General features: G+C 40.3%; 1 protein-coding gene across 1 annotated transcript; it reads left to right on the top strand.

Annotated features, from left to right (window-relative positions):
- The first annotated feature begins 4836 nt into the window (after nt 1-4836).
- Nucleotides 4837-18990, top strand: flvcr1 (FLVCR heme transporter 1). Its single transcript, XM_053337553.1, has 10 exons — nt 4837-5576; nt 6599-6743; nt 7346-7486; nt 10409-10476; nt 11858-11961; nt 12821-12928; nt 15861-15966; nt 16759-16870; nt 17016-17080; nt 18892-18990. The coding sequence occupies exons 1-10, from the start codon at nt 4857-4859 to the stop codon at nt 18988-18990; spliced, it is 1668 nt and encodes a 555-aa protein (XP_053193528.1). The 5' UTR covers nt 4837-4856.
- The last annotated feature ends 437 nt before the right edge of the window (nt 18991-19427 follow it).

Below are 19427 nucleotides of genomic sequence, written 5' to 3'. Positions count from 1 at the left end.
GCAATCTACAACTTCGCCACTAGATGGCACTAAATCACACTCACTGCTCCTTTAAGATTATTTTCCAACCCAAGAACAGCTCATAGTTTTTCAAGTATTAAGAGAAAGTCTTGACTTGTAGAAGCTGAAAAGGATGAAAGGATGTGTGACACCAAATATGTTTTATCATCAAGTCCTTTTAATTTCATTCTTTAACCACGAAGCATAGCGGCTGCTGCAGGACAGGAAGTAATCAAAGCTGAATTTATCTGCAGTTCAGTTTAGTTTTAGTTAGTTTTACATTGTTCATTGTAGTTTTTATTTAGTTTTTGGGGTTTTTATTTTAATTTCAGTTAACTAAATAATTTTTTCATTGCTAGTTTTAGTTTTAGTTAACTATAATAACCCTGGTCTCAAGTCCAGTTATTGGTCGCACTTTAGGCCCTTAAAACTTCGTAGCTTAGCAACAGTTGATGATATAAAAACCTTTATTGGCATTTAGTAGCGATAATTACCAAAGACTTGTCTCAGAACCACAAACACACACTCATCATATCTTACTCACAGCTTTCCTCAAAGTGCTTTCTCTCCGGGAGTTTTGCAGGAGGAGGCCCCTCTGCTCGGGCCGCCCTGCGCTCCGGTCCGCCGGTCAGAGCGGTGAGGAGAACCGGACCGGTCTGCAGGTGAGTCCGGTAGTGTCTCCTCTCGGTCCTCCGCCAGGTCTGCTCGGGCTTCACCTCCACCTGACACCACGTCTCCCTCCGCAGGTTCAGCTCCAGCAAAGACCGCTGCTCGGATCCAGGCATTGTTAGTTAGTGATGTTGGTTAGTGATGTTAGTGTTTCTATGGCAACGGGAAACCTGAAGAAGCGCGTGTGGAAGCGCCAAAGATCTTTAGTGAAAGAAGATGAGCCACTAGGAAGAGCAGATGAAACACATTACCGGAGTTTTTCTACCTTCCTCCCTTCCTTCTTTCCTCCCTCCCTTATATCTGTCCTTCCTCCCTCCTTCTCTCTTTCCTCCCTGTCCTTCCTTCCTTCCCTCCTCCCTCCCTCCTTCTTTCCTTTCCTTTCATTCCTTCCTCCCTCCCTCCCTCCTTCTCTCTTTCTTTCCTCCCCCTACCTTCCTCCCTTCCTTCTTTCCTCTGTCCTTCCTTCCTCCCTTTCTACCTTCCTTCCTCCCTTTTTCCTCCTCCCTTTTTCCTCCCTTACTTCTTTCACCCCATCTTTTCTTCCTTCCTCCTTCCCATTTCTTCCTTGCTTCTGTCCTTCCTTCCTCTTCTCGCTTTCTTTCCTCCCCCCTACCTTCCTCCCTTCCTTCTTTCCTCTGTCCTTCTTTCCTTCCTTCCTCCCTTCCTCTTTTCCTTTCTCCCTTCCTTCCTCCGTTTTTCCTCCCTTACTTCTTTCACCCCTTCTTTTCTTCCTTCCTCCTTCCCCTTTCTTCCTTGCTTTTGTCCTTCCTTCCTCCCTCCTTCTCTCTTTCTTTCCTCCCCCTACCTTCCCCCTTCCTTCTTTCCTCTGTCCTTCTTTCCTTCCTCTTTTTCCTTCTCCCTTCCTTTCTCCCTTCCTTCCTCCCTTACTTCTTCCACCCCTCCTTTTCTTCCTTCCTCCTTCCCCTTTCTTCCTTTCATTCCTTCCTCCCTCCCTCCTTCTCTCTGTCTTTCCTCCCCTACCTTCCTCCCTTCCTTCTTTCCTCTGTCCTTCCTTCCTCCCTTCCTCTTTTCCTTTCTCCCTTCCTTCCTCCCTTTTTCCTCCCTTACTTCTTTCACCCCTCCTTTTCTTCCTTCTCCCTCCCTTCCTTCCTTGACTCGAGGACAACAGGAGGGTTAAAGTAGGTTTACAATAAATGAATCAGGATAAACACTGAAAATCAATAAATAGGCTCTTTATTCTGAAATGTCACCAAATAAAAGATAAAACCTCCGAGAATCTCATCTAATGTTACAGATGCTTTTAATGTTGGACTCCACTTCTAATAGTCTGTGTAGTATTTTATAATCTGCATGTACATTATTACAACAACCTTCATTACAACAGAAAAGCCCAGGTTCATCACACACTGAGGTTCAATCCCTTTTTCCTTTCCTAACCCTAACCCAACCCTAAAAACAATGACAGAGTGGGAGCTCACTTCTCTGTCACATCTTCTTCCAAATCCAGTCATCAGGTTGTCAGAGGGTCATTTGATCCTCCTCAGCCAGTCCAGCAGACAACAGAGAGACCTCAGGTGAGCCAAGATATCGTATAAGTAGTGGAAATATAAGTTGTGTCTTCATGTCAATCTTAAAAAACCTTAATGTGCAGCTTCAGCAGAACAGAACTGGTCATAAACTTGGTGATTAAAAGATAAAACAGCAATTAGCCCAGTAGTCATTTTTCACTCTGGAAATCTCACTGTTCAGATTACAAAACTCTTACGAAACCATCAGCAATGAGTTTGATGGTAAGTGAAGGATGTTGAGGAACACAGTAAAGTTAGACAGTGCACTGAAATTAATCCAGCAAATACAGAAGTACAGAAGAGACATATCCATTCATCCTTCTCTCTTTCCTCCCTTCCTCCTTCCTTCCTTCCTTCCTTCCATCCTTCCATCCTTCCTTCCTTCCTTTCCTTCCTCCCTTCCTTCTTTCCTCTTTTTCTTTCTCCCTCCTTCCTTATTTCCTCCCTCCTTCTTTCCTTCCTCCCTCCCTTCTTTCCTTCCTTCCTGTCTCTTTCCTCCCTTCTGCTTCCTTCCTCCTTCTTTCCTTCCCTCCTTCCTTCTTTCCTTCCTTCCTCCCGTCCTCTTTTCCTTTCTCCCTCCCTCCCTCCTTACCTTCCTTCCATCTTCCTCTCGTCCTTCCTGCTTTCCTTCCTCCCTCCCTCCCATCCTTCCTTCCTTCCTCCCTCCCTTCCTTCCGTCCTTCCATCCTTCCTTCCTCCCTCCCTTCCTTCCTTGACCCTAGGACAACAGGAGGGTTAGGCGCTGAATAGCAACAACCTGAGTAATAAATAACTTAAGAAACGATCAGTATCAGTGAAAACATGCTGTGGTGTTAAATCACCTGTTGAGGTTATGTTAGGTCATGGTCAACACTTCCTTCCTGTAGTTAACTTCACAGAGACCACTCTTCTTTTTCTTTTTTTTCTTTTTTACACTTATAGTGACGTGTCAGTGTCATGGGATCAGACTCCTACCTGCAGCTTTAACCTGCAGCAGCGTCTCAGTGGGTCAGAGGATGATTAGGATTAGAGCAGATAATGACCGCAGCATATGGGCCGACCGGGTAGTGAGTATATGAAGGAAGGGGCGACGTTAAAGGGACCTGACGGGGGGGAGGGGAGGGAGGAGTTCACAAGTTCATATTCATCATTTATTTTATTATTTATTTGATAATAATTTAAAATCTTTTTCAGAAGAACAATCAGATTCAGAGTGTGAGGATCTTAGAGTGAAATGAAACCCATAAATACAGTTTCAGACTTTAATTAGCTCACATTTAACAATGTTAGAGCCGAAGCATTTAGTTGATTATTCAGTTATATTAATCTGCACATATTTATTTTATTTTATTATAACTAATGCTTGCTTCCTTTATTTCCTGTTTGTTTGTTGTTTTTTTTTAAATCATCATTTTATGGACCAACCGATCAAATCAATAATGGATATAATCATTATTCCCAGCCCTAATAATACTGGAATATTACTAAAGATACTAATAATCTTTCAGCGATTATTCTTTTATTTATTGTATTTTATTTAGTGCAAGATAATAAACTAAATAATAAAGAAAGAAAGAAAATGTTGGCTTAATAAACCTGCTAGATGCACGTTTGGTGTGTTGGAGTGTTTCAGTTTCCTGATATAAACTGAATAATATTAATAATTATAAATAGTTTGCATGTAATTAGTGATTAAAATAAAAGGTTTAATAATATTTCTTTTTTTAAATGTTTTTTATTTAGTGCAAGGTAAGTGATTACCATAAAGAATACAATATAAATCGGAGAAAAACACAGAATTATGAATAAATACACATTGTTTTATCTACTAGATGCACATATGATGTGTATATGTGTGAGTGTGTTGAGTTTTTATCCTGATATAAACTGAATAATATTAATAAATATAAATATTTTGCATGTAGCCTAATTAGTGATTAAAATAAAAGGTTTAATAATATTTCTTTGGTGTAAGATAAGTGATTGACATGAAAAATACAATATAAATGGGAGAGGCAACAACACTAGCCTATAACTAAACAACAAAACCACACAAAAAATTAATAATTTAAATATAAATACACTTTTTTGGCTTAATAAGTCTACTAGATGCACATATGGTGTGTATATGTGTGAGTGTGTTGAGTTTTTAACCTGATATAAACTGAATAATATTAATAAATATAAATATTTTGCATGCTAATAATGATTAAACTGAATAATTAGGGTTTATGTCTTAATTGGAGGAACACTAACTAATATTTAACATTGCAGGTTGTTGCATTTTACAGCTTCCACGTGGGCACAGCTTACCACTCACACTGTGGTTCAAAATAGTCTACTACAAGCTCTTGCTGCTCTACTATTGGCTCGTGGACATCGGAAGGCCGTGTGACAGCGCAGGCTTGAACAAAAGACAAGGGAGACTCCGGAGTGTCATCCAGAAAAGAGCGAGAGAGGGAGAGGCACACAGGGCTGGATGCAGGAGAGAGAGAGGAAGACAGGAGTGGTTTAATGATGAGTAGAGTATAATAAAAAAGAGAAAGAGGAGTTTATGTTGTGTGCAGGGCAACATTGTAGCTCACACTTCACCAAATGAGGAAGCCACTCTGCCGCTTCCTGCCTCGCGTCTAAGCTGTCTGCACTATAAAGCAAAAAAGGGTTAAAAAAACGCGCATCATGGTCGCCGGTGAGCTCGTGCAGGAGCATCGTACCGGCTCACCTGACGACATCACGGTCGGCAGGAAGAGTCCTGATCATCTGCAGGGAGCAACCGAGAGATGCACGGAGCAGACATGCGGAGAGGAGCTAACAGGCGGGGCGGGGGACACGCTCGAGCTGCAGACTGAGCCGCCGGAGAAGGAGAAGGCACCGCCGGAGGAGACAGATGCAATGCTGCCCAACGGAGCCGGAGGAGGAGGAGGAGGAGAGGCTGGGAAGGAGGAAGGTAAGCGGCTGGAGACGAGGCTATACTGGAGCAGGTTCTCTGTGCTGGCCGTGTTCAGCTTGTACTCTCTGGTGAATGCCTTCCAGTGGATCCAGTACAGCATCATCACCAATGTGTTCATGTACTATTACGATGTGACGAGTGAACAGGTGAACTGGCTCTCCATCGTCTACATGATCGCCTATGTGCCGCTCATCTTCCCGGCAACCTGGCTGCTGGACAGGAAGGGTTTGCGGCTTACGGCCCTGCTGGGTGCCGGCCTCAACTGCGCCGGCGCCTGGCTCAAGTGCGCCAGCGTGCGCCCGGAGCTGTTCGGCGTCACCGTCACTGCGCAGGTCATCTGCTCCGTGGCGCAGGTGTTCATCCTCGGCTTGCCGTCGCGCATCGCCTCGGTGTGGTTTGGACCCAGGGAGGTTTCCACAGCGTGCGCCACAGCGGTGCTTGGGAACCAGGTCAGTGTACACATGTGGGCGTGCCACTGATTATTGATCCACTGTTTTTTAGGTTAGACCAGAATAGACTAAACTACAGATATAAAGACACATTAAAAAACAGTGAGGTTGTTATTAAATGTGCTTTACAAATAGATTTTGACTTGACTAACAGAGGAGAAAAGAGAGAGATGTAGATCAGAGTTATTATAGTTAACTAAGAGTAAGACTAGCAGTGAAAAGATGAAGAGAGATAATACAAACTACAATGAACAATCTCAAACTAAACTGAATTGCTGATAAAATCTTCTTAGTTTGAGTTTTCATTTCATTTTCTCAATGTTTACTGTATTCGGTTGAGTTTGACTTATTGAGATAAGGGTTAGGGTTAGGGTTAGCTACCAGTAGGGAGACCACAAACCCAGCTCATTTGACCTCAGTGTCATCATTATTTCATCCTTTAGAGCTTCTACTAATCAATGCTTTCCTCCTAATACCTGAAAAACTAAACTAATACTACTTAATTACCTGTTAAATCACTAAAACGAAAGAAAAACTCATGGAAATTTCAAAAGTATAATAACCCTGATGTAGATAACAGAATATAAAATGACAAGAAAAGAAAAAGAATAGATGAAGAATAGAATAGGAAAGACACATAGAGTAGTTAATCAGTTAAGTGAAGGGAGATGTAACTAATAATAGAGTACAACTTAATAACCAACATCAGAAAAGTAACTATAGTTGAAGTGAACCTTGTAAGAGAAGAGAGGTGTAACTGATGCAATAATAAGATAAGAATAGTAGAATAGATACATGGAAAATATAGAAGAGGATAAAGAGAAGAAGAAAGGAGTGTGACAGATGAATGGACAAAGAAGAATAAACATTTTATTATACCGATCAGAAAATATGAAAAGAAAATTGAACATGATTGACTTACATGAGAATAGATAAGGATGTATAACAGTGTAACAATGATAATACTGTAATGGTTTTAATAAATCATAATCTTCTTTTCTCTTTATGTCTCTGGTGTTTAGTTGGGGACGGCCATCGGCTTCCTGTTACCTCCCGTTCTGGTTCCCAACACGCCCACAGACCTTGAACAGACCGGTCACAACATCAGCATCATGTTCTACGGCACCGCTGCTGTTTCCACCGGCCTCTTCATCCTCACATTACTGGGTACACACACACACACACACACACACACACACACACACACACACACACACACACACACACACACACACACACACACACATACTGCCCCATGTCGTGGGAAGTAGCATGCATTTACTGTGTGCTGCCATCTGTTCCAGTTGCCTGCATGCCTTCCACATGGCTACCTTAAAGCCATGTGAGGTGACTGAAGTCTTTAGAGGACTGTGTATGTGTGTGTATGTGTGTGTGTGTGTGTGTGTGTGTGTGTGTGTGTGTGTGTGTGTGTGTGTGTGTGACCAGATGATGTCCCCAAAAAATGAAAGAAATGTAACCAAAATAGGGACTTTTTCTTTCTGCACTTATATATTTAATGAGCCACTTCAGGGTTAAGACTTGAGTTTGGGATTAGGATTATGTTTCGGCCTTAAAGCTAATGTTAAAGTATGCATATTAATTACGTGGGAGCCCTCCTAAGCCCTGTAGGCAATCTGAACTCTCATTGATCACATCAGTGTTTCTTTAATTTTGTCATTTCTACCTTTCTGTCAAATAAGAGACATAGTTCACTAATCCCCCGTCCACCTCCTCCACAAACCTCACCTTTGTTTATGTGTGTTTTACAGTCATTAAGGACCGGCCGCCCCTCCCTCCCAGTCAGGCCCAGGCCGTCCTACCAGACTCTCCTCCTGAGGATTACTCCTACAAGAAGTCCATCGTCAACCTTGTAAAGAATAAAGCCTTTGTTCTACTGCTCGTCAGCTACGGTAAGATTTTTTCATTTCTTAAACATTATGTTGACTTTCATTGACCACCATGAGAAACCTCAACACCTGAACTAACTCCTGAAATTAAAATATGGCCTCGTAAAGAGAAGTAAAATGAATAGATGTAGAAGGCAGGGATGGGTGATGAGAACCGTATTGTAAAGGTCACTACTGAAATATTGATAAGCTCCTGCTGTCGGTATTTATGTAACATTAATTCAAAGTTCATCCTAATATAGTGGGTATATTTGTTTAGCTCAGTGGGTAGAGCACCTGCCCCATGTGTTGAGGCTGCAGTCCTCGCTGTAGGTGACCCTGGTTCAAATCCTGCACCGAGTGGTCCTATCCTGCGTGTCATTGCCCCCCTCTCTGCCTCCAATTTCCTGTCTCTCTCTCTCTACTATCTCTCTCTACTCTCTCTACTATCCTGTACATTAAAGGCCCTAAAAATATACTTTAAATAAGAGTATCGATAAGTATTAGTATCAATAAGCTGTATCAATAAAATCCTAACAGTATCCAACCCTAGTACTAAGGACCACTACTACTTCAGATAGTACTCCTACCATTTACTACTACTACTACTGTTAACAACACATTTATAACTAATACTGCTACTACAGTTACTTCTAGTACTTCAAATCTACCTCTACATCTGTCCGTACCTTTAATGTTTCTATTAAAAATAGAGCTTCTTTAATTAGTGCTGCAGCTTTTTGTTTGTAAAATTGAAGAAAAACACATAAATATAGTTTTTTAACATGTTTTTTTTACTGTCTCACATTCTTGAAACCACACCTCTCAGTTACAGGCTTAAGTTGTGTGTTTCAAAACCCCAATTTCCTTCAAGCCTGATATATAAATGCTCTAAAAGTGAAAATCTGAGGTCTCCATGTTACGTTGTTTGAGTTTAAAGACTCTTAGCTTCTCTCTCCTATCCTTCCTTTCTCTCCTCTCAACCTCAACCGGTCGAGGCAGATGTTGTCCCACTCTGAGTCTGGTTCTGAGGTTACTTCCTGTTAAAAGGGAGTTTTTTCTTGCCACTGTTGCCAAGTGCTTGCTCGCGTGGGAATGTTGGGTCTCTTTAAAATTAAAACTTGAAGAGTTCGGTTTAGAACCTGCTCTATGTGTCTATGTGTAAAATGCCTTGAGATAACTCTGTTGTGATTTGTACAAATAAAGATTGATTGATTGATCTTAGGCCTATTAAACCTGTCAAGAAAGATAGTTTGTTTTCTCCTGGGAAGAGGGGCCACTTTAAGCTTAAAACATGCAAACTGCGTGAGGCTCAAAGTGCTTGTGTGTACTCTCATGTTGCTAGTGTGATCATCTCCTAGCACGTGTTGTGTCACATGACTCCTCAATGTGTGACAGAGCAACAACACACACACTTCACAACTCTCTTTGTATAAATGATTCGTCACACTGTGAGGTGGACTGTTGTGTTCTCCTGCATTTGACAGTCCGACTCAGTGAAGAAGACAAGGCCTTTATTAATGTCGTAACCATGTGACCTGCATGCCTAATGACCAGTAATGGAAGTAGCCACAGTGACGTCACCCATTGGTTTCTGGACTCCCATTCTGAAGCCTTAAGTTTGCATTTTCACTGTTGCCATCTTTGATTTTTGGAGCCAGAAGTGACCATGAAGTGACCAGAGGATGGAGTTGACCCTAATGCTAGCTGCTAGGTTGGTTAGCACAGTGCTTTAAGAGTCTGTGGTTAACTATGGTAATGTTTATACAAATTTTTGCTATGATAAAACAGGCTTAAAACTATTACCAGAATAAACTGAACATCCGACTCCTTTGAGAAATCTTTTAGTGCAAGTGACCAAAATGTTACAATTAACTTTCATGAACTAAGGCTACACCTATGTGCTGTGAATCTGGGGTTACACCATGGTAGCATTACCTAACCAACGCTGTCACTGCGGTGGCAACATGCCTGTCCAACTGTCAGTCAAAGCGGCCACGCCCTTAATTATGCATAACTTCAAGCCTTTATAAATTTGTGAATTGTCATGAACGGGGAAATTAGCTTTAGAGACCAAACCTGTTTGTTGTACCAGCCTGTAAACATGTTTATTCTTGCTGTAAAGTTGTGCATTTTAACTATGTGGTCTGTGGGGATTTACTCACTTTTGGAGCCAGCATCTAGTGGCCAGTCAAGGAACTGCAGCTTTTAACACTGCTTACAGACAGTCAAGATAAGGTGGAATAGACAGAAAGACAAATTTACTTCCTAATCAGTGCATAAAATTAAAGGAGTACTGCACCAATTTAACATTTTACTCCCTTTACATTATCAGACTCATGATTTAAAGAAAGAAAAAAAGGTGCAAAATTGATGCAGCAGAACTAGAGATATCATCTTTTTTATCCCACACATTGTTTTTCCTTGTCAGAACTTGGTGCCTACAATACCCACAATGCAACTTGACTGCCAACAGTTCCATCTGAGATTGCTGTGTGTTATGTTGGTAGCAGCTAATGTAGCCTGTAGCTGTTAGCCTCCAGCAGAGATGAGGAGCGGGCTACAAAGGTCTGCTAACCTCACTTTTTTCTAACTACTCAGGTTGTTTTTTATTTTTTTAGTCTTCAGCCTCGACTGACGCAGACGTCAAGAGACATCACGTGAGGAAGGTTTTTTTAACAAGCTTCACACAGCTCCATCTGTAGACAAAAGGCTTTATTGAGTGGAGTTCCCCTTTTATTCTTGTCTCATTGTTTTAAAACAGTAACACTTGACCTTTAGAGAGATCATTCCTAGACTGAAGACACTGCTGTACAGTTCTTCTAAACCTCGACTTACTCACAATGGCCAAATTCAATTCCAAAGCTTTAATGGATTTAGCTTGTGTACAAAAACAGAACTGCTCAAATTAATTATACACTGTTCTTCTTCTTCTTCTGGCTGCAGGTATAATGACCGGCTCCTTCTACTCTGTCTCAACACTTCTCAGCCAGATGATCACGGCCCACTACGAGGTAAACACAAACAGCTGAGAGCTAATTAATAAGAGTTAATGAGTGAAAACAAACGGTTACATCTCATGATCCATCTTGTGGTTTGTAATTAGGATTATTTTGGAATTGATCTCAATATTTTTGCCTGTAGCATCTCTTGCCTCCTGACTTTGTTTCAAACATATAACAAAAGTTAGTTAGTTAGTCAGTTTTTTTTAGCCTCAATAGGAGCGAAGTTATACATTAAGATGGTAGACGATCCACTTTGCTCAATAGTGAATGTCTTGAAAACACCTTTGTTCAAGATTATAAAATTTGATGCACATGTTGTAATGATCTGAAAATTCTGTACAACAAATTCAGCTCATGACAGGATACCAGAATGACACCAAAGCATGTTACCATACTAATCTTAGCATGTCACTAGAGGTATGTCATCCTTCCTTAATTGTTCATTGTCTTTACACATTACATTATTCTCTGTGAGCAAGCCAAGCCTAACAAATCTGTGTGTGTTGGCGGAAGTGTTACTGTAGCTCGTCTTTGTTCGTGAGCATGAAAAGCATCTTGAGAATTTGGGTGGATCAGCTGTAATATTGTGTATATGGTGTTGTGTTGTGCGGTGAGCTTTGTTTAAGGTTAAAGGTCATCAGCATAATGGGAAAAAACCAGTTTCTATCACTGGACCATTTCAGACTCAGCCAAACTTAAATCTCTTATCTGGGACTATGTTTAGGTTTGAAAACAGGTGGTTGGAAGCTGGAGGGCAGATGGATTGAGGGATGGAGGGAGAGAAACAAAGAGAAAGAGAGAGAGAGAGAGAGAAAGAGAGAGAGAGAGAAAGAGAAAGAGAAAGAGGGATAGAGAGAGAGAGAGAGAGAGAGAGATAGAGAGAGAGGGTTATTGAGAGAAAAAGGAACAGAGGAACTTCTGATGGCTTTGATGAGACATGAGTTTATTGTCTGTGGCTCTGAGTTCATTAGCTGCTTTCACGCATGCCTGCTGCCCACCATAACACAGTCCACAAACACACACACACACACACACACACACACACACACACACACACACACACACACACACACACACACACACGGAGATGCTCACCCTTGCATGAACTTATAAAACTCTTTGTCTCTCAGCTGAACTGTCAGATGACTTTACAGCCCTCTCTCACCAGAAAAGCTGTAAATCCCTGATCATACCACCCATATTACACACTCTTACACACACTTACAGAAAGAACATGTGACTGTCTTTATGGTCCATCTGTAAGGTAAAATGTGTGTTCCTGCTGAGATTTGTTGAGTTTAAAGGGTGCAAAAAACTCATTAAGTCAGCTTCTTTATTCCCACTAAAGCTTTACTCTCTTATCATGTTTCCTCTCCTCTCTTCCCCTCAGAACCAGGACTTAAACGCTGGGAGAATTGGTTTGACCCTGGTCGTCGCTGGGATGGTCGGCTCCATCCTCTGTGGCCTGTGGCTGGACCACACGAAGACCTATAAGTAGGTAACACACACACACACACACACACACACACACATAAACACTTACCCCACATGTTAATGTTAAATCACCCTCAAATATAGGCACACTTACTATATTCTTTTTCAATTTAGCAAACTCTTAAAGTTGCAGTACACAACATCCGCCACTAGGTGTCACACTATAGCACCAGCGTCTCAGACCAAAACAAATGTGTGTGTTTTTAAGTAAGTAAAGTCGGAAAACTGAGTACAATCGATTATTTGAGAATACGATGGACAGATGAAGAGCTGCAGCCTTAAATACAACTACTCTACTCTTTCAAATGTGATTTCTAGAAAACATCTTGTTCAGTCAAATATTTTTGCTCACAGTCCGTAGGCGCTAAAGCATAAAGGATTAATCTTACACATACATTTCTGATTAGCAACCGATTCATCTGTTACTTGAGGCTATTGTTAATAATCACGAAACCACTGCAGCATTTATCTAATCGAATCGAATCAAATGAAAAACCAGGTATACACGTCACATATGCTGTGGTAGCCAAGATAAGAAAGGCTAAGTTTACATCACATTTATGTCAAAGTTGTTTTAAACAGTACATCAGATCAGCTGGAAAGCAGATTAGCTCAAATGTAACTGGAGATAATCCATCTGAAGGGAGCTGAGAGAAATTAAGTCTCAACTTTGCCCAAACTGGTCGAGTTTGATCAGATCAGGTTCTACTTCAAAGCTTTTATCAGTGGAGGGTTTTTTCTCCACTGTTCCTCTAAGAACCATATTTTCCCTTCAAAGGATTATAACAAAAAGTAATAGAATATATGTATATGATCTCTTATTGTTAACTGAAATAATGTTTGTGCTGCTGTTTTACAGAATGACCACTCTGATCGTGTACATCCTGTCCTTTCTGGGCATGGTGGTCTTCAGCTTCACTCTGAACCTCGACATCTACCTGGTCTTCTTCACCGCTGGAGTGCTGGGGTACGACTCACCTGATCCACTCAGTTCTTCTATTGCATTAGAGAACATTTGTTTTATATAGGTGGGGAGTTCCGGTCCTCTGAAATGAGGCCAACGCGGAAGTAACTTAGAGCTGCATTCTAGACGTCTCTATACAAGTCAATGGAGAATTCACCAACTTCTCACTTGATTTCTAACCTCAGTAAACGTTTTCAAAATGTGTTTATGGTCTCAATCGCTAGTTTAAAGCCTTCTTCAATGCAGTATGATGTTCATTTGGGACATTTTGGCCTCCCTGATTTTATATTAGACGATAAAGCAGGGTATGCATTAGGGTGTGGCTACGGACGTCACGGATGTTACGTCCATTTCTTTTATACAGTCTATGGTTTTATAGTATATAGGCTACTGTACAAGTGCTGTACATTATTTACTCTTTTTACACTTAAAAATCGTAATTAAATAATAAAAAGGGATGTATTTTGGAAAGTAAATTTAAAAGTGCACCTTCAAACACAAAATCAAGTGGAAACTAGTTTTGTAATTGCCATATTTACCACTTGAATAACTGCATGATTTTTGTCAGAGCCGTCTAATGCAATGCTATAAGAAATCTAAACATGTAAGACTAAAACTCAAGGTTTGAGTTTGCTGCTTTACTGTGTGTCCTATCTTATCAGAGTTTGACTTTGAAACCAGAGGCTAGAAAGGAGGGGAAGGGTCGGTTACATCACACAGCACCTTATAAACTATTATTATGTCACAGGTCCCATAAAGACCCACAGCTGCAGGATGTACATAATGTGTTCCCAACCTCACAGTTCATGTGTGTTAGGAAATTACTCTCGGCCACATGCTGTGTCTCAGATCACACACTTCTGTTACTACGCTGTGTACTTGTGTAGTGTGCAGATTTTATGGAGGTTAGTGTTATCTCAGACCAAACACGGCCGTTCCGCACTTACTGGAAATTATGATTGTATAGTTAGCAAGCTAGTGGCAGCATTTAAATTAACCCAATAAACCTACTGATGGCTTATATGAGACAACAGTATAGCGGTGCTTAGTATAAAAAAACACATGTATAATTTACGTTTGTATAATGTGCCGATAGTTACAAGCCAATAAACCTACAGATAGTTACAACGTCCTCGGCCTCCATTCCCAATTTGAAAAGTGTTCCCTCGAGAAGTGTCCATAGTTCCACACTCAACTTTTTGGCTGTTTGGAGTTTACCATCCAGGTATTCATAGGGCCTGATTTACTAAGATCAAGGTGCAACAGGGTGCAGTCAGCAGTATTCAAATGAGGGTTTTGTGTTTTAATGGAGAGTTTGGACGAGCAGAAAGCTACAAGTGCAAAATGAAACTTGATCCCATTGAATTAGAGGTTCTAGTGTTCTAGTAAATCACAATGTGTGTGCTAAATAACATATTAGCATTTTCTCCTCCCTGTATTTTGCACACTTGGGTAAAAGCATCCCATATTATAAGTAATTAAGGCAAACGTACTAAATGGACAGCACATATTATTTTGCACATTTGAAAGACACACATGTTTTGCAGTGATGTCAAGTTTGCACACGTTTTTTTACACATGCAAACCTTTAGTAAATCAGGACCTATAATGCTGCATTTTTCCATTCTTAAAATATTAAGTGTAAGCACAGAAGTTCGAGATTTGAGACACAGTATTAAATCTGTGTGAGCTTATAGAAGGAAGTTTGTATCTGTGGGATTTGAGAAGGTGGGTTAAAACACTGAAACATTTAACCGGACCACTAATTATCTTCCACTCAACAGAAAACATCCCACAGTCCAGCACTTAGCTCAGTGTTCACCAGCAGGGCATTAAACTGGTCTCTTTGACATCTAAGGTCGACGCAGCTTTCAAAACAAACAGTGAATTCAGCGGGTGTGGGCTTTATCTTCCTCTCTCATTGTTGTAGGTTCAAACACACCGGCTGTAGGTATGAAACAGACTCTCTGAAGATGTTTACACCGAAAATATACAGTTCTCAGCCCTCAGAGTACAGACTGTATATTTACTAAACTACATGTTGTCCAAGTGTCCAGTGTGTAAAAGCCACAGCATTGATTTACATTGTATTTAATATATTGATGATTTCTTAATTCTCTTACAAGGACAGTAGTGTGATGTTAAGATGTTAATGTTATATTGACACGAGCTTTCCTTTATTTCTGGTGCTCTTGAATGGTTAACAAAATAGACAAACCTATAAGAAACAACAACCAAAGAAATAAACAAACAAACAAAGCCACAATTTCTATTTTTATTTATTAATTAATTCATTACTTTTTATTTATTGTGTTGTACTCACTGGGTTGTACACTTACTCATAGAGCTGGGCGATTATGGCAAAAATCAAAATCACGATTAATTGAACTTTTAACCTCGATTACGATTAATGACGGATTATCTCCACCCTTGATGAACAATGATGTATTTTCACAGTTTCTTTAGTTTAGTATTTTCCAATGCTGCCCTCACACATGAGGATCTTTAGGGAGGGAAAATAAAGATGTTTTTAAGGTGTGACGTTGTGGTTAATGTCTAGTTTACTTGATTAGAACTATGTAAAGATCCTGGTTTGGGTTCAAATGATCACTGGAGACAAGGTTTAAATTCCTTAAAGATATGCAAGCTTTGCTGTCATGGCAACAGTGAACACCAGCATTAATTGACATGAACAAGTTTAAGTCGATTAGAATTTCTAAATGTCGGTTTCGATTATTTTTCGATTAATTGCCCAGCCCTACTTACTCACTTATAAGAAAGGATTGTCATTGCTGTTGCGACAGGAGATATGTGTCAAAAGCATGAAATGAAAGCAATGACAACAAACAAAGTATGATTTTTTTTTTAATACATTGAAACTTGAGGCAGATATTTGAACTTTTTGGACCTCTAAACCGTGTTGTCTGTGTTGCAGGTTCTTCATGACGGGTTACCTGCCTCTGGGGTTTGAGTTCGGAGTGGAGATCACCTATCCTGAGTCTGAAGGAACGTCGTCTGGGCTCCTCAATGCTTTCGCTCAGGTATTATAAAGTTTATACTCTCACGTTATATATAATTATCATATTAACTTTTAAATACTGCATCTTACATCGATGTGTGTAAATGCACTTAACTAACGTGGTTAGCTGGTTTTCTCCTATATGCTGATTTCCTAAAGGAGACATATCATGCACATTTCCAGCTCTATATTTATATTCTGGAGCTCTACTAGAATATATTTGCATGATTTCTAGTTAAAACTCCTCATTTATCTTATACTGTCTAAAAACAGGCCATTTTAGCTCCTTTAGTATCTTCAAAGCGCCCCTCCTGATGAGCTCACTCTGTTCTTCCCCTGGCTCTAAAGGCTGCATGAAGAGAAGGATTTCACTTCTTTTTCACATTCTTAACTCAAAATGGAAACTTCTCAAATACTGGCCCTTTATGCAGCCGCTCAGTTCAGCCTCTGTGCATTTCTTGTGACAGCAGATTGTGGAAGGAAAAGACTAACTTAAAATCTCTTTTGTGAAATCAAAGAGAAAACCTTTTATCCAAGAAGAAATATAGTTTGGGACATGCTTTGATTAATTATATATATGTTATAAATCATCATCAGCTGTTACAATACTCTCTATTCCGCAGATGCTGGTTTGTAACATCTGTACTACTGGTGTCTGTTTATGTTTTTAAACTGATTTCTATCACTGTAAGCTATCACTTATACTGTGTGTGTGTGTGTGTGTGTGTGTGTGTGTGTGTGTGTGTGTGTGTGTGTGTGTGTGTGTGTGTGTGTGTGTGTGTGTGTGTGTGTGTGTGTGTGTGTGTGCGTGCAGATATTCGGGATCATTTTCACTTTAATTCAGGGCAAACTGACCACAGACTACAATCCACTGGTGGGAAACGTCTTCCTCTGTGCTTGGATCTTCTTGGGAATACTGCTCACTGGTAGGGAGTGTGTGTGTGTGTGTGTGTGTGTGTGTGTGTGTGTGTGTGTGTGTGTGTGTATCTGTGTGTGTCTGTCTGTCTTTTCAGTAAGCTAAGTATTAAATGAATTATCAGAAATGTGATGTTTCCTCGTTGTATGTTTCAGCCTTAATTAAGTCAGACCTGAAAAGACACAACATCAACATGGGAGCAAACACAAACCACCAAGCAGTAAGTACACAAAAAACATTTAACATTTAGCAACCTTGTCCTTCTGTAGTTTTTGTTTTTAAATGACCAAATGCACTCAAAATCCCTCTTTCCCCCTGCATTGCTCTTCCTCTTCTTCTTTTCCTTTTTTAATCTCTCTTCCTCTCGTGTCATTTGCTTCCCTGTGAGCTGCCCTTTAGAGACGACATTATGTCTGACAGTGCATCTTTTTTCAGACAGATTCTTGAAGCTCGGTTTGGACGTTAAGTCTCTTTTTTTGTGTCTGTTCTGGCGTCACCTCCGAACAAACTGTCCTCTAAACGGACACGGCTATAAAATCCTTTCTCCTCTTGCATCTTGACCTCACCACCAGCGAATGATCTCTAATGATTTCTGAAGGTGTCCTTAAAAGCGCCCTTCAGACAAGCCAAGCCATTAAATCTCTTTCTGTCTCTGCACTCTTCAATCAGTCTTTATTCCACCTTCCCACTATCCTGCTGAGTCACTGCTGAAATGCCCTTCAGAGGGGGCAATTCATCAATCCCATCCCATCCCCTCCTTCTGCTTCTTTCTTAACTCTAAAGGTTTGGCCTCCCTAAGAGGTGAAGTGAGATTGTGATTCATTCTCACATTTATATTTTCTCTCCTTTTAATTTATTTTTAGAAACGTGGCCTCATAAAACGAATCAAATTAAATAAATTTTAGAAGGTCACGTCTGAAAGGAAAGGTTCATAGTTCTTCAAGTGTGTCATAAAACAACAGCCAGGAGCCCAAATTAATACTGAAACATGTTTTTCTTGCTGTAATTGTTCCTCCTGTTTTTGCACTAATTCACTATTTGGACACACTGTTGATTTTGTCCTCTGTCACTTAAAAACATATTTGAAGGGGATCTTTTAATAGTCAGTGTGAATAGGAGGAATGATTAAAGCAAAGAAAACCTCTTTTTCTGTTCATATGGACACCTGACTGCTGTTTAAGACACATTTTAAAATTGTGAACCTATAAACAACCTACCTTTTTAAAAGTGCAGGATTTAAATGTAGCTTTACTTTGGCGCCATCTGGTGGCAGTATAAAGAAAGTGCCTGTGTTCATCACTGAGATGAATAGACTGAAAGGAGCATCAGTTTTCACCAAGGTTTAAAAGATACTACAATCACATTCTTTCTACACATACACATTTAAACTCATAATATCTGTTTTTTTTGGCCACAGCAAAAATTAGCTTAGAAGACAACTGTAGCAGCTGCTGAGAGACTCAGTAAGGTTGCATCTGTGACGCATCCACACAAATCAATGCAGAAGTCCAGATGAAGTTAGACAATCAATGCAAGTGACACAATGCATGCAGCCCCAACAAGTAAATAAACACATTTTGGCTCCTACAACAACACTGATACATTATCACGTCTTTAAGTTGATAAGGTGAATGTGAAAGGAACCAAAACAGTATAATGACGACTATCTGTTGGCTCATCACTTGATAATATTTGTCAATATAAGAACATAAATTAAAGACATTTTAAAGAAAAGCAAACAATCCCTGTCCGAGGTAAACAATTTGTCTTGTATTTACTGATACATATAATTATATTCAGTTGTCCCAGTGGAGTTGCCGTGGTTACAGGTAAAAAATAAATAAATTGCAGTGGTTGGTGTTGCTAGGTTCACACAACGCATCTCCCAACCAACCTTCCAGTTTGAAACACAGAAAGAAAAGAAATTCATATTTCCTGCTTCACTAATTAGCACTGCACTTCATCTATTACTCTTCTGACGTATAAAGAGTTCTTCAAATCAATCTTCAAATCTCCCTTTCTTTCTCTCAGCTCCTCACCGAGTGTCCCGGGGAATGCCCTTCAGAGAACAAGACCAACGGAGTCCAGCTGGAATCCTCCGTCAGCTTCTCCCATGAAACCTCATTGTAACCCTGCCAAAACAGTGGATTACAGGACTACTAAAAAGGTCTCCCTGCTGCCCCGGGATACATGTTGGCACCACTTTATATGTGAAGTACCTGAAGGTACACTTGATTTTTTTTATTGCCAAGCATAATCTCTTCAGTAATTGGAAAGCTGGAGGCTGTGGATGTGGGCCAGGTTTAATCAAGCACAGTCACAATTTACAGTGGATTCAGGGCGAGCGGGTGACCAACATGGCACAGAGGGAGTTGGTCAAAATGCTCCAACCAAGCTGTTCGACTCCTTCGTCTCTCCTCTGCAGTTTGTGTTTCTAAACACTTACACAGAGGAAGTGTTGCCTCCGGTTTACAGAACTTTCATGTTTTATCCAGGACGGGTCGTTTTGGGATTGGTGAAAGTATGCAAGCAAAGACGTTCCGCTGCACTTTATTTGTGTTATAGGT

The sequence above is a fragment of the Scomber japonicus genome, chromosome 17 (assembly GCF_027409825.1).
Source record: "Scomber japonicus isolate fScoJap1 chromosome 17, fScoJap1.pri, whole genome shotgun sequence".
Taxonomy (NCBI): Eukaryota; Metazoa; Chordata; class Actinopteri; order Scombriformes; family Scombridae; genus Scomber; species Scomber japonicus.
The sequence above is the reverse complement of the archived record's forward strand: the minus strand, read 5'-3'. Positions and strand labels throughout refer to the sequence as shown.

Bases quoted from the DNA above. Each gene is read 5' to 3' on its own strand.
- flvcr1 (XM_053337553.1), top strand. From the start codon at position 4,857: ATGGTCGCCGGTGAGCTCGTGCAGGAGCATCGTACCGGCTCACCTGAC. The intron at 5,577-6,598 runs GTCAGTGTACAC...TCTGGTGTTTAG, and splicing joins CAGCGGTGCTTGGGAACCAG to TTGGGGACGGCCATCGGCTT. The intron at 17,081-18,891 runs GTAAGTACACAA...TCTTTCTCTCAG, and splicing joins CAAACACAAACCACCAAGCA to CTCCTCACCGAGTGTCCCGG.